General features: G+C 35.8%; 1 protein-coding gene across 3 annotated transcripts in view; it reads right to left on the bottom strand.

Moving 5' to 3' along the window:
* The window catches only part of GABRA2 (gamma-aminobutyric acid type A receptor subunit alpha2), a 63,508-nt gene that overhangs the window by 31,721 nt on the left and 15,204 nt on the right, over window positions 1-16,583 (bottom strand). For all 3 annotated transcript variants that reach the window (XM_021524958.3, XM_021525032.3, XM_077782831.2), the window contains one exon: window positions 6,451-6,518. In XM_021524958.3, coding sequence (XP_021380633.1) covers window positions 6,451-6,518 — 68 coding nt within the window. The remainder of the gene's footprint in view (window positions 1-6,450; window positions 6,519-16,583) is intronic.

Genomic DNA, 16,583 nt, shown 5'->3' on the forward strand with positions numbered 1-16,583 from the left:
TCAAAGGAACATGTATTCATTTTTAAATACATAAGTAATGTCTGTGAGATACATATGCCCTTTCATACTATCAAGAATATGTGGAATATTTCTAGGGAATTACAACACAATTTTTCTCTATTTGAAGAACTCATTTCAAGCCTTTTATTTCTGCCTAATCTGTCAACTTCAGTCATTTTTGTCTAAGCATTTAATCAAAACATGAAGTATTAAAAAAAAATCTGGAGAAAATGTGTTTAACCAGTTTGAATGATAGTGTCTAGGGAAGAGAATGTCTTTCTATTCATATTCATTATGAAAAGGACCTTCTCTGAATAATTTTCTCTCTCTTTTTTTTCCATATACCTGATGTAGAGTGAACTCTGAGTCTAAAAGAAGCACCAAGGAGGGATAAGAGAGTTCTTTAAAATATACAAATAGGGATTACTTAGAAAAGAGACTACAGGACACTTTTCTGCTGTCACTGAAAATAAAAATACTTATCATTATCCCTTTTTTATTCAGACATGGAGAAAGAGCAACCCTGAAACACACTGGATGCCTGATGCCAGGAACAGGAATCCAAACAAAGGTACAGAGAGAGCTAACGGCAGTGACAGGCTTGGACACAGCCTCTGACAAATCAATCTCCAATACTGATTCCCTTGGCAGGATGTTACACAGAAGAAAAAGGCTTCTCAACAGAATAAAAGGACAAAAGCTCTGCAAGAGATCATGTGAGATATTCTCATCAAAATTTCAGTGTATGGATTTAACTTGCAATTACCTGAGCCAACAATATACTGACTTTCCAGAAATATATCAATTATAAAAACACAACCTAGATGTTCCCTAATTCTCTCCAAAAATTCCAAGTGTATTTATAATTTCCTTTACTCTTAAGTTTTCTCTTACTGAGTTCAAAAAACTACATAAAAGTAATTTCTAAAAATCTTTTTGAAAAATAAATCATCTTGGTGCATTCCCTTATTCTGTCCAGACTTGCATATCATACCAGCTCTGTGGAGCTTCTCTTAAGTCAAGGAATTCTACCTAATAATTAGACTACAAAACAGAACTAAAAAAAAGTTGGATAGAAAAGAAATCCCCAAAGAACACCTGAAATACAAAATGAAATAAGGAAATCTGAAAAAAAGACAGAAAAAAAGAAGCAGAGTTCCAAGTTCAGTCACTAGCTCTAAAGAACCATCCTCAATTGTAGTGATGAATTCTGTAAAAATCCTTCTGATTATATCTGTATTTGACTTTCAGTCTTCACTGAAAATTTCTATTTTTGCTATATTTGAAAAATTAGAAACACTTATTGACATTTCAGTTGAAAACTGATGAGATGGAAGTGTGTGTAGTGATGAACTAGCTGTGTATTATGATCTCTACAGAGAAATGTACCTGTTCCTTGACTTCAAAGTGAAAAACAGGAAGTCTACCATCAAGAAATTGGAAAAAACTGTTGTTTACAAGCGACTTGGAAATAAAGGTCCAACCACAGTAAACAAAATTCCCCAATAACAATGAACATCTAAGACTGCAAGTTGAAATACAAAAGTTTCAGAAGGTTTCTTAGTTTTAGTATTCAAGCTAAATTGATTCAAGTCCTGCCACCTACTATCCGTGTGTTGGAGGAAAGCAGGGAAGACCGTTCCCAGCGACAATCAGATGGACTGTTCTGAGGCAAAATTTGCTAAATCTTGGCAAGCCTTTCTTCACAGCAGACCTTATATAAAAGCTCTCAGTACCTACATAATCTGTCTTACATAAAATAACTACTGCTTGAGAAGTAAATAGGTATAATTTTTATATATTTTCTTTTCCATTGTGGGCATCAGCACTTAATATGTCTATGGTTATGAGGGAAATTTTAGGAACCAAAGTGTCAGGAGAGCCTGGAAAGACAACAAGTCTGAGAAAAAGAGGTAAAAATATATTGCTTTCAGTGATGAAATTAAAGTTTGCAGCATGTAGCCTTATAATGATGGCAGAGTCTACCAGATTTCAAATAATTAATTTTTAAAATAGAAACATAATCAGGTTTAATGTTCAATCCTTTTCTATCCTACAAATTATAGTCCAACGAAATTCATCCTTGACCTCTGAATTTTTAAATATTAAACATTTTAATTTCATTATAAATGTTTTAATCAGCCTCTGTAACAAGAATTTATTCCTATAACTCTTCAGAAAATTAAGAGATGCTTTGTTTTTCGGTTGTTCTGTCCAAATTTTCATTTTTTTGTTTTTCTAAATAATGCAGTTTTTCTTCTCTCGGGCTAATGTCAAAATAATTTTTTATCACTGATTGGGTTGGAAGCCTACAAGGCATAGCATCACAATACTGAACTTGAATATTTCTGAGAAATAACAGCTCAAAAAGACAGAAGAGTGAAAGTAAAATCTGTTTAAACCCATGTTTTGCTTTGCTTTCCTTGATTCTCACTAGTTTTCAAAAGGAAGCTGAAAATCCTTATATTTGCATACTTGACATTAAATAGAGTGGTTGATATACAAGAGCTTTACTTTGAGACAAATTATATAGATACCGATATATTTTTGTTCATTTGCAACAGACTCCTGGCCAAGAGAGAACAGATTTGGTAGCTGACTATTTTGGTCAGAACAGAGAGTAACATCTTTTGAACTTAGTCAAAATGTTAATCCACTACAAGGACCAAATGTTTTTGACTTTTAACACATTTGGAGAAAAATCTCAGTCTCAGCTTCTACTTCTTGAATTTATCAATGGCAAATTCAGCTGGCTTAAAATCAGTCAAAGATCAAATTCCTCTGGACATAATGATTTTTTGGCAAAGTTGTGATACTGGAAAAATACAGCAAATGTGAATAAAAACCCACATTCTAGAAATCATACTGAGTCACAGATCAAACACCATAGCATATTAGCATTAATGAGAACAGCTAGTGAGGAGAACAGAATCTTCACAAATTCTTAGCAATTCAACAACATAGGTTAGAATTATAATTATCAACTTTGTCTATCAACATTACATGAGAACTGTGTCCTTAGCTCAAATCCATCCATCACTGCCTGTGTGCCCCTTCCTTCTTCAATGTTGTAAATGCATATTAAACATCTCCCATGTCAGTGACTCCCCCTCCTGTTTTCAAAAGCACCCCTCTTCTTCTAAGCACCATTATTCTTCTCAAGATTCTAACCAAGGAGGAAAAAACAAACTGGAAAATAGATCATGCAAAGGGGTGCAGTCACACACCTGATAATTTTATTACTATAAAAAACCTCAGTGGAAGGAATTCTAGGGGCAGCAATAATCACAAGAGTTTTGGGCAACAGCAGTGTTGAGCCTAAATACCTCATGTGACTGAGGGCCTCACCATTCACATTGTGCCAGCAGAGAACTTTAGGGACCCAGCCTTCCTGAAAATATTTGAGCTTGGGATCTTCTAAAAATTCTAAAGGACATGGGCAAGAGCCAAATTTATTATTCCAATGAAGCCTTTTAAGGAAGAACTTTTAAAATGATACAATATCTCAGAGTTTCCAATATTTACAGAAGAAAATATCAATGAATCCTCTGTATAATAGTTTACATTATTGATTCAGCCATGCAGCTCCTAAATGAAAACGTACTACTCATGGTTAAAACTCTCATGTCACCTTCATGTTCGACAGAATATGTGATAGTTTGGAAGCTATTATTTCAAAACTCACATGTTGGAATTTTCTAATTGACTGCTCAAACGTTTCAAAATGATTTTATAATTATCAACAGAACAAGCTAAATTAACTCTGAAGCTTGTAGTAATAAGAATTAAACTGCTCTTACTTATCTATCCACTTATCTGCAAATAAACCTACCCATTAGAGTAGCAGCTGCCATTCTGATGCACTGCACTCTGCTTTGGTTAACACCTCTGCAAAGATCTGTTAGAGCCGTAGCATCCAAGGACCAGGCGTCTTACTGCACTGTCCATATGTCTATGCAAATAGACACCCAGAGTTCTCCATACATTTATTCACTGATGTCAAGTGTGTTCGGAGGGAGGGAATAGGCTCAGGGAGTTTTCATTACCTTTCCATTTAAGCACAGATGACTTGAACAGCCTTAGGTAAATCTCCTTGTGCCTCAGTTCTCATATTTAAAAGTGGATTAATATCATCTTCCTGTTGCACAGGACTACCATAAATGCAGGACTTCATACTATAAAGTCATGAGATATTAGACCTAACGTCATGAGATATTAGACCAACAAGGTCAAGACATTCATATCATCTTTGTACATAGCTGTAGATACCTTTTTTACAAAATTATTAACAAAATAAGAAAGATTTCATAAACCTAAAATCATTAGGGAAAAAAACACCTCAGGAGAACCAGCAACATGTACAGCAATAAAAAAAAAAGTATATTTCTCCTATGAAATGGCCTTTCATGTGAAGCCTTACAAGTGTATTCATAGCTTTCAAAACAGAGATTGAAAACTGAAACTATTCCACACAAAAAAATTCCACAAACCTCAACTGGAATATATTTTCCAAAGCTATAATTACCTGGCAGTTAGTAAGCAAATAACTTTTAAAATGTTCAATGTACCATGAAAAGCTTAGCTTTATAAATTTGTTCATAACATCATATAATGTTCCCTGTTTTGTATGATGCGTAACCTGATTTTTTCATAAAAGGAAATGTCTTATTTTAAAAATTTTCAATATCTATAGATAGACTTAGGTAGTACTTAATATGTCTCATACATAATAAAGAATATTCTAAACACTTCATAAAAAATTTCTTGCAGGATTGGCAAGGGTAGTGTGAGTGATGGAGATGTTAATGGATAATGGCTCACACAATCAGGCATTTGCAAAAGCAGCAGGTGTTTTGCTGAGGATGAGCACAGTAACAGCCCAGGTGCAGAGGGTGTGAGCACCAGGGGATGACCATGACAAAGCAACATTGCTTAGCAAGAAGCTGGGGTTTGAGACAGATAAGGGCCAAAAAGAAGCAGATCTTGTGACCTGGATTAATATGTTTTATCATGCTGATGTCGTTCTTTACACAAGTGGCTCAGCTGTAAAACTCCTCCCCACCAGGGGGACGGGGACGTACTGGGGCATTCACGCATAGGCCTGAAGATAATCATCCCTTCTGATGTCTTAAGTGCACCAACTGAGAGGCAGTTGTCCTGTCTTACAAAGTGTCATAATCCATCAAAGATCCCCAAAATGCCCCCAGAATAATTTCTGGGGTCTTCCACCAGAGGACTATGTAGGATCCACAGTGTTGCAACAGATCCAAGGTGCTGCAAAAGACTGCATAAAACTCCCCAGCCCAGGGAAGGTGCTCGGGCATTCCATCTAAAGCCAAATATGTATAAAACCTCTGGTACTTGTGTTTTGTGGATTTCCCCCACCCTCAATGGATGAAGATACCACTTAGACCAAAGAATATCAAAATTGCAACAATGGAGTCTTGTTACTGAATCCATGGATGGTGATATCATTCTAATCTTATCCTTTCTTTCTCTCTTTCTTCTCAAAATACATTGTCAGCCAGACTAAAAAAATCCTGTCAATGCCTTAGTAAGTGCTTTGTGTCTGGATTTTTTAAGGTTGGCTAAGTTTAAATTTGCGAAATTAAAGTTTGTGAAGTACTTACTTTGCCTGGATGTTTTTTTTAACATCTGTCAAGTATCTTATTCTATCTTAATGTTCTACATTTTGCAAGTAAAAGTTTGTTGTTGACTCTTCTGAGAATTTTGTTCTCTCCTACACATTGCCCAGAGTCAGTTAAACCACCTTCCCCTAAACCAGGCAAGTGAACAGGAGCATAACAAGTAAAGTAAGTTTTAGATTGTCTTTCCCTTTCCTTTTAAAGAACTATATGCAACAGATCTTTCTAACCAGTGTGAAATATCTTCCCTAATCTCTGCATTATTTGCAGCGAGCCTACAAACAATTCCCTATAATCCGGAGCAATATTCTGAAAGTCTCTATCTCTTTTTAATGTCACCAACTTCTTTAAATGTTTGCTAAACAATGCAAATTGTCAAGGACAGTTCTGTACAAAACCCCACAATCATGTTGATGACCCAGTTTCTACACAATGCCTTTCAAGAAGTTTAATTTAGATTTGACTCCCATCAGGTCCCTCAGTCTATTGCCGATATTTAGTGCTCCTTTCATTCCAGGTTTTCATGCAAGAGGAATCTAATTCATCCATATCAAGATTGCTCCAGAATATAAACCAAATTACAGTCAGTGGGACAATGAGAAGATTTACTGGTCTAAACTAAACAGCTAACATAACACCCTTATCATGTAAAGTCCATAAATCAATTCCCAAATTTCAGTGAAATTGTTTCAAATTCATCTGCAGTAAGTAACAGAACAACACAAGTCTAAAGAGTCTAAAGGAAGTTTATATATATATATATATACACCATTTACCCATATATGCAAAAGATTCAGGAACTCACCATATCAGTATCTGACACAGGTCCAAAACTGGTCACATAGATGTTAGTGAAGACTTCAGTAATACTATCTGATATAAAAAGAAAAAAAAAACAAAAACAAGCAAACATTTTAAATTGATAGTATTTTTTCTAACTCTCTATGCAAGATTATGGGACATTTTGAACAGGTTTCTCTCCTTGTTTACTACCTCTCACCAGTGTCCTGTTGTAAATACTGGGGGTTTCTCTCCCACTTAACACAGAGGTTAACAAACAAGCATTTGTCCCACAGAGTAGTTTGTTTCAGTTTGTTAGCTATACAATCACCAGCAACTACACACATATATCCCTTTTCTCTACCAGCAAAAATAACTACAGCATCTTAGATTCAACATGGAAGTACATTTCTACACACAGAATGCCTTTGTTGCAGAGGTCTTACATCTGTTATTGCAAATCTCTCCTATTAAAGCCTTTCTAGCTGAAGGCTGTTTTCTATATTCTTAATAGCTTTTTCAAAGAAAAAGACAAGGAAAGGCAATTATTGACTGTACCAAATGTAACAGAACAGCATCCTACTTTTCAATTGGGTATGTTTTTAAGTGGCACATATTTTAACATAACAGCTCCTTTTCTTGATATGCAATGCTCCTGATACATTGCTGTAGTGCTGTGAACACTGAGAAAATGTCCTTCCTAATCATTGCAGTCAGACAGCCATGAAATCAGAATATTAGATATTGTACTGCAGGGAAAAATAAATGCTTAGTTTCTATCTTCAGTTTTCAATTAGGCTCAAAATAGAATGATATTCACTAAGAGGGGTACTATGCACAGGAAATTTCTTAACAGCAGTTGCCAACTACAGTCTGCATTCTAGACATAAAGTCAGCATTCTAGACAGTTAACACAAGGAACTCTCTGCCTTAAAGTCAGCTGCTGATTGGAAAAGAAATTTGAATATAACTGGGTGCAATTTGATTCATCACAGAATTTCCCATTCCCAAAAATAATACAACTGCCTGTTGTATAATTGATCCTACTGTCATATTATGGTTATAGTTCCATATTTAATCATTATTAAATGTGGGTAGGTAATAGTTTCTGTTTTCCTAAAAGCTGCCTTTTAACAAATACATGACACAAGCAAATTTTACTTCTAATTATATTGAGGCCAACAGTATAATCCCTGCTCCTCACTGGGAGAAACCAGTGGTGCTCACTCATGACAGCAGTCTCTACCACCCACCAGGAAAAGGCCAAGACTGATCCATAAGCAGCTGCATGGAGAGCTGTGCATTTTCAAAGGGATGTAGCTGCAAAGATACAGTGATTTCAGACAACTTCTGGAGCATGGGCAGGTAAGGAATATTCATCTATTCTCATCTATAAGGAAACTTCTTTTTCCAGACAAACACTAGAATACAGGACTTCATAAAGCCCTTCCTACCAAAAAGAATATTTTTTCCCAAGGTCATGGAATGACAGAAACTTCTGGAATCCCTTATGAAACATCCTTACACAAGCTGAGTTGATTTCTACTCCAAACATCTTACAAACAAATTTTAAGTCAGTGGAAAGAAAAAGTGCTGAGTCTCCTATGCTCTTGCTATTTAACAAGGATGAACAGGTATGGCTGAAGTACAGAGCTATTGAACTACAGAAGCTACAAGTACATTTCAGAGGACCAGAGACTTCATGCTGCTCGTGGGAGACCCTCCAGAAAAAAAAAAAGATTATCTCCAAATGGTTACCTGGCACAGACTGGAATGAAATAGGAGAGTGACAAGAGAGCTACTCTTCAGGAGGTAAAATGATGCTGCAGAGACTAATTGTGAAATTTGGCCTGTACTGTGATGAAAAAAAGTAGTGGCGTTACAGAAATATGGCTGACAATCAAGTATCCCAACAGCAGAGTATCAACACTAATTTCAAATATAATTGTGTAACTTGAAGGAACCCTCCTATAGGCAACAAAATCACTTTGCAAATCTTTACCTGCACACTCCTCGACCCCCAAATGCTTGGAAACATGGTCCTCTTGTAACCTCACTCTATTGCTATCACTTATATGTATCTGATTTATTATTTGACACAGAGGAATGATTTTAATATTTGCATGTAATAAACTACAGCATACAGAATCTTCAAGCTTGCCTTGCATTCCAAGTTTTAATTTAAAAAAAAATTCCCATATTCTGTTATATGATTTCTAAACTCTTCTGGATCTACTCTTCCATCAGAAATGAGCAGAGAAGACAGAGAGGAAAACAAACATATTGACCACAACTTATGCTTTTAGAACAGTGTGTTGATTCCCCCTGTTGGTTTGTGTTAAGAAAGAGAAAAGTACACTAAGGAGGAAATGGCAGATTTTTAGTTTTGCCTCTTATTTTCCAAATTCTGCATAGGTAAGAAGTTTCTTTTCATATCCTACCCTCATGAAAACAAGTCCTTAAAGACAAAAGTAGCTGAAATGTAATAAATCTTGAATTACTTCTGTTACCATTTGTATTAGCAGCCTGAGTCTTGTGTTTGTTTCTTCCTTGTTACTTTACATAGTATTACAATAAAGGTTCCTCTGAATTAAAAATTTGAACTTGAGGGTTCATAATCAACGTCTACAAAGACAAAACATACATCATCCTTTTTTTACAACAAATATTGTAGCTATAGTTTTGAAGGAGTATATGCTAGTGAAACAAACAATTCAGAAGCACAAAACACAGTTTCAAATGGGCTCTCTAATCAAAATTCATCCAGCAGGCGTCACAGTCACAGGCTTTTTATAACTCATATTCTGTCAAGAACAGCACAAGTCATCGTACTTAGCCCATCAGAGATTCAAACAGTTCTGGATCATCAGTTCTTGTGGAAAAGCCAAGGAATGTACTCAGCTAAAAGATGTTCATGCAACATGTGTTTGCATAAAAATCTTGCTTGTTTTTTTGAGAAAAGTTAAGGACAAGCTTTTTCTACTGGGATTATAAAACTTGTTTCCTCAAGTGACACGTAAGCACATAACTAAAAGGCCTGATTTTCAAAAGTGCTTTAATCAATGGAGGTCCATATTGAAAAACAGTCTAGATTTTAAAGAATCCTCTGTTGGGAGGAAGGGTGTATTCATTTGTACTTGTGAAGCATTCATTTATACTTGTGGGCTCTTGAGTTATTCTGATTCACTGCTTTTGAAAGTTATACATAGAAATGGGAACAGCAAAGAGTAAGGATATAATTTCTATTTAAGATGCTTCTTTTAGGTGAAAAGATCTCAGGCAAAGAATAGAACACAAAGCTGCCACCATCACATGTAGTACTCTAAAATTCTACACAGGCTATTACAGCACCATTTCTAACTTGCTTTGTCATAAATGTTAATAAAGAAGGCCTATCTGACTTAGATCAGACCAGTTTCTCAGATGATGGAAGCCAAGGGTAAACTGACAAAATGTAGTCAATATATTTTGACAAAATATAGTCAATATATAGTCAATAATGATAAAGAAAGGAAGAAAAGCACATCCCGTGGAAGTAAAAAAAAAAAAAAAGTAGTAATCATTATGATCACACTTGGTTCTCAAGCACTGGTTTCTTATGATTACCTTTCCTTACTCAAAGAGGGAATGGTATGATTACTGGAAAAAAATTTAAAAAATAAGTAAGAAAAAGCAATACATATACCAAATTGCAGAAGATTTATACATCCTTATCTGTCATTAGATTGAATGTTTCCTGTGTACTTTAATTACATCCAGGATTTTAAAAAATGCTAATTACAACCACTCCTCTATGAAGATAATAATTTTATTATCCTCAATTTTCCTTGGGAAGCTGAGGCAGAAGGATTGAATTACATGTATGTAAGGTGAAGTACAGGTGTTTGCCAAGTCTGGTTACAGCTGTCCAACACTAAGTAAGCACACTGGAAAATGTCAACATCATTGACTTGTCAAAAAATTAGAAAAGTGGTTCAGAGCTCAGCTAGAGTTGGTAACAGTGGCATTGCCAATTCCTTTATGCCAGCTCTCCCACCGTTGGGATACCCTTTCTGATGGTCTGAAATCCTGCTGACTTGCTTCTCAGCAGAAGAGCTGGCTCAGCTGAAGTAGCTGCTTGGCAGAGAATTTGCAGTGGCTGAAGTCTAAACCAATCCAGGCTGAGTAATGGAGATGATTAGAAAAGTCAGATGAAAAAAGTTCTCATAAGCATTTACCAGTTTGTGAAAATGTTAAGATTCCACAGAGGCATTTATATTTTAAATTAGTTTCTTTGGTTTGCTGTTTTGACAGCAGTTTCCAAAATTTTTTCAAGTTCTTTCATATATTCCTTCTCAGCTGCCTGCATCCCTGACAGGGTACACAGAGTTCCAGCCTGTGATGTGAGGTAGCTAGACATGCAGGATTCTGCATACCTGAGAGCTCTCCCTTTCCTGGAGAATGCTGAGAAAGCATTACCTTTACTGAAATAAATTTTCAGAGTATTTCCCATATTCAAGAATGACCTGAGTATTACTCATTCCCCCTCTCACCAAAATAATCTCAAGTCCTTTCTTCAGAGAGTAGGGACAACACATGTATGGCTCACTCTGTGCAAGTTTGAAAGAAAAGAAGAAATGAGTGTGATCACTGCAAAATCTTCAGAAAGATTCCAGATGTTTGTTTGCATGAAACTGGCTATATTATTGATTAATGTGTTAAGGCTGTTTTCACCAGAGAACAGGCCTAGAAGAGTGGGTTGGACTATTTATTCTCTTTAATTTCAACTTTTATTCAATAAAGCTGTAAATACAGTTTTGGGCAGCTAAAATAGAAGAAAATCTCTTTGAAGTAATTGAAGTAATCAAAACCCATCAAAAGTCTTCTTCATGGGATAAAACTTGTAAAGTATACATATGCAGTTCTAATGTATAATATTAAAAAAATTCAGAAAAACATTATTTTAAATGTAGAATTAATAGTGCCTGTGAGAACACTGAAAGGCTGTAACTGAAAGGCTGCTAAAGCATGCAAGAAAAAAAAGAGACAAGAAAAATAAAATACTGCTTCTTAAATATGTCAACAATAACAAGAAAGGAGGTCAAGATGCAGTGCTATGGGAAACAACTGAGGATTTCTGAGTTTTTGTGGAAATGCTGTCAAAAGATTGATGTTAATTTAATTATTTTTCTATAAAAAATATTTATCAGGATTTGACATTGTTCTGACATTGTAATATGGTCTCCAGGGGCATGCTTGGCAATGTTGCCCAAAGGCCTTGAAAATGTCATTCATAATACAAGTCAGAAATTGCACAGGTGAAACAGCCAGGGTCTTAATCCATCAAACACTGCTCCAACTCAACATGCTGCCCTTATCTGACAAGCTCCTTAGTGTGTCTGTTGACAGCTCAAGACACTGACTGGCTGGCAGGGAATGGGGGTCAGAGGAGGTCATGCAACACAGAGCTGTGAAAGAAGCAAAATCCATGGGAATGCAGATATTTCAAAATCATGTTCTGCCATTTCTTTATTTTTGGCTTAGGTGGTATATTAATAATTTTATTTATCCAACTAAATCTTCATTCATTATCCACTATTAAATTACAACAGTCTCAAAGCCACATATGCCCTACATAAAACCTCTTCCAATTTGTAAACTGAAGTAATCTGAAAAAATCCATTTCTCCCCTTGACATCAGCACTTCATTTTATTCATGAACTATCGGCAAGAAAATTTCTTCCTATGAGTGATGATTCTCTTTCAAATCTTCATCTTTAAGTATATGTAGAGTAAGCTTACCAGTAAGAGCTATAATACCTCTAAGTATCATATTAACAGTTGCACTCCTGATTCACATTGGTGTAAATGAGACCAGGCTCAGACACTGTACTTAATTTTACAGTGTTGACTAGAACAAGAATATATTCTGGAGAAACTGTCTGGAGGAAGAAACAGGAATTGAAAGACTAAGAGACCCCAACCAACTTACCTCTGAAGAGCTGATATCTATTAAAAGATATTATATTGCTTATTAAATTAATGGCAGCTCTATATAAAGTCTATCAGGGGCCCTCCAAGGGCCTATTCAGGAATTATGAAATTCAGCAGCCCTGTAAAGAAATACCATAAATACTATTATGTCACTTACACTAACTACTTGGGCTGCATATAAGCCCACACTTTTATTTCAGCAAAGCAGTATTCACTATCCTGAAATAATTAAAACTTGTTCAAAATGACAAGAATTTGCTTTAAGACAAGAATTCAGTTAAACATTAGTGTTTCTTTAGAGATGAGTGAGACTTTTTGACCATCACAAAACACACTAACCTGGAAAAAAGAATTTAGCTTAACTGTCAACACCCTTCCCTACTGTAGCAAAAAATATGACTTGAGAAAACATTCTCAGATATGTTTTTATCTAAACAAACAGCTTTTTTAGGTGTAGATTACCAACAAAATGTCCACAGAATGTTATGTAGGCACATGTGCAACACAAATAATGTGATATACCATAATCAGTATTTACTCTTTGTGCTGTATGTAGAAGATGCTGGTGCAAACTGCCTTAGCACCATTACCAGATCTCAAATGAAAAAACAAAAAATTCTGTGCTGAGAGAACATTACTAAGATAATTTTCACACGTATATGACAAACTCAAGGTTTAACTCTCAGTCAAAAAGAAGATTGTAGATCACACATACAAACATTATATTTACTACATTTTCTTCTCTCTCTCCCAAGTGACCTTTGTTTTGTAAACCTGAATAATTCAGATCACAAATTTAAGCTTCCAAAGGGTCCTATGAATGAAGAACCTTGGATATAAGTGACATTTGAGGTACAGTTTTAACTTTATTTTATACTTTCTCCACAAATTTGAGAAAGTTGCTCAAGGATAATGCTAAAGACTGATTTTGGTGTCCAATTATCTCTTAAATTATCGGACAAGCTGTGCAAAGTTATTTAAACTCCAAGTTTCCATTTAAATCAAAGTTAATCTGAATGTCTCTGTGGTCCAGATCATAATGACTAAATTTTGCACTTATATTTGACTGAATCCCCTTTATTCTTAAATTGCTGTCTAACATTGTCAGTACCTAAAATTCCTTGGCTGCTTATATTTCTATCTTAAGGCAAAAATATCCCAATGCTGCCAAGCAGCCTAAAGAACTGGCTCTCAACCAAGTCCCAGCGAGTTCTTCAAACTATAAATAATTACAAAATTTACTGAGCCAGAAAGATTTTGAGAAAGAAAGCAAGAAAACAAGCAAGAGACTGATTCCACAGCCTAGCAGTACTCATGGGATAGAGCAGATCAAGATCTAATTATTTACACAAAGCAGAACAATTCCTTCCAAAGGCTGAGGAAGCATGCCATGTCTTAGAAAATTCACCTTTGTGGTCAAGACAGAACCTGACACACAGTAACTGAGTTCAAACCTCTGCTTTAAATTGGAGCATGCACTTGACAAGAGCTGCTCTCTATTTAGAGGTTTCCATTAAACCCAACCATCAGCTTCTCTCATGGCTCTTTTCAGGAAAGGAGGAATGACATGAGCTCTAGAGAGGTAATACCCCTGTGAAAAGATGAAAAGGAGACTGGTAAAGTTTCCACACTGAAACTCGGTTGTTTCACACGTGTTGGTAAGGAAAAGCTTCAGCTGCATGCTCCTTTTCAGCATTTTTAATTACTTAGCTTGACAGATTCCTACTCTGTTTATTGACTTTAAGAACCACATTTGTAGACAGTTATGCCAACACCATCTCTGAGATGTGCCAACATGCCCAGCTTTGCCCATGAACCACATAGGATGCCCAGCTGTTGGAAGCAATTAATTCCACTATATATGTGGGGTCCAGGAGATGTGGGAAGTAACAAACCTAAGCCCTCAGTCTTGTGCGGCCAACTGGCCAAAGACCATGGATGCCTCTAAAGGCCAGCAGGAAAAAAGAGATCTCAGTCCATGTTCTGACACATATGCAGCTATACAAATAAATAAGTAAAACATCTCCTGGGAAGAAGCCACTTTCTCAGAATGATTAAAAGCCCCGTGTCTACATAAAAGGTTTGGCAAGTGGGAAACATGGATTCAGATCCCTTTTTGAAATCAGGTAGGGAGTAACTAATACATTTAAGCTGGAATGTACTTTATCCCTGATGAGAAAGTTGCTGCACTGATTGGTGCAGCTCATATCACATTGGGCTAATCAACCAACCAGTGTCTAGCCTGAATGCTGACCCTACTTTAACATGAAAGAGATTTCAAACAACCTAAAAGTGCCTAACTTAATTGGTTCTTTGCACTGGGAAAAGAAGATATTTAGATACTCTCACTCATTACTGTTGAACTTCATAGACTTTTGTCACCTCCGGCAACATTTTGACAACCTCAGAGGTATTGACTGCCAAGTGATTAAGGAAGCAATTAACTAACTAGACAGCTTTTTGGATTTTTTCCCTATCATTTAAACAGAGTATTCCTCCAATTTATGGGTTCATTGTAAAGGTATTAATACAGTATGGATGTTTTGGTTATATAAATACTTGTAAAAGCTGGGTAATTATGAACATTAGTGCTGACTATTAAAAAGGGAGAGACAAAATGTTTTGAAAAGAAGTAAATTAAATCATTGGGAAGAACAATCTAAACACATGGGCAATATGAAACCTGTTCCCATAAGACTACCATGAAATCCAGCAAATCTCCCTTTCTTCCCTTTTCATTACATCCTCACACACAAGAAAAAAAAATTAAAAGAAAAATAACTTAAAAGCATGCAGCTCTAAAATAAACTACCAGTGTAAGGAATTTTTAGTTAAAGTTGCACAAAATGTTCAATAGAAACATGAAATTGAAAACATAGTTGAGTTTGGCTGGAAGAAATGTGATCTTGCTGAAACAGATTACGTAAATGTTGAAGTAAAAGGAATTTAGCTAACACACAGCACATTTGGCAGCAAACCAAAACCACATGTCACATAAATGAAAAATAAAACATTAGCACTAAATCTAGTCCCTTTAGACACTACAGCTTCCATCAGGATGAGAAGTGTTTATAATTACCAGGCTGAGTAATAAATATGACTACTGCATTGTTTAGATAACTGCATGAGCATGATGGAGCTAAAATGAACCAGACTACCTCAACACTCCCTAAAGAATGAGACAGAGGAAGACAAAAAACACACTTAAACAAGTCTTGTAAATCTGGAAGGGAGCAGACTTTGAGTAGAGCAGTAATTATTTGAAGTGACCTGATTTGGTGTCATCACACAGGTAGGGAGGGCAAAGCTTATTACTCGCATGAGACTGCATTTCTGTCTACTCTGCTTAGAGCTTTGTGCTACTAGAGAGAAAATCATAACATGTAGGTAAGGCAGAAAAATTCACAAAATTATTCCAGATTGCAGAAACTTAGACATCTTTATCTCTCTTCTTTTTTTTTTTAATTTTATTACCTCAGTACTTAGAGTCATGGAACACCTTGGCAAATTCTGCTGCATTAGACTTCTAGGCTAATTTCAGGTTTAATCTCTGTGCTTTAAAGTCATGGCATTTATAAATCATCCCATTTGATACACTCTGACAGTCTCTCCTACATTTCAAACAGCATCTACCCCTAACAGCAGTATCATTTTTAAAAAGTAGCAGCTTCCAGTTTCTCTTTGCAGTCATAACACAGCCAAGACTGGGTTTCTTAAGAAGTGCTTTTATTGTATAGTGGCTATTGGCTCTTCAAAAACTTCATTTTTGTTGCTAGCTTGTTTGCTTGCCCATCATTTACGTAGGCCCAGCTGCTTTTCTAACCAAGATCATTCATCCTAGATTTTATCCAAATTAGATTACAGAAGCCACTTCACATAGAAATATTAAATACATAACACATCAATTTGCCGGTGAAAGTACAAGTTATGAAAGGACACTGTCCTTCAGGACCTTCCCACATTCTAAACATTAAAAAAACCCCTAAATTCTCATATTTCCTGGAAGAACATCACAAGTCTTCTGCATCAAGCACCTTTAAAATGGCCACAGAACTAAGTGGGATGACCAAGAAACTGTGATGATACATAGGTATACATAAAGCATTTCATTCTTTGGCCACACACTCCTTTTTCTAAGCTAAAACAGACACTGTCACAGTGCTTATTAGTCTTGTTAATTAGTTA

This window comes from Lonchura striata, chromosome 4 (assembly GCF_050655825.1).
Source record: "Lonchura striata isolate lonStrDom1 chromosome 4, ASM5065582v1, whole genome shotgun sequence".
In the NCBI taxonomy this organism is placed as follows: Eukaryota; Metazoa; Chordata; class Aves; order Passeriformes; family Estrildidae; genus Lonchura; species Lonchura striata.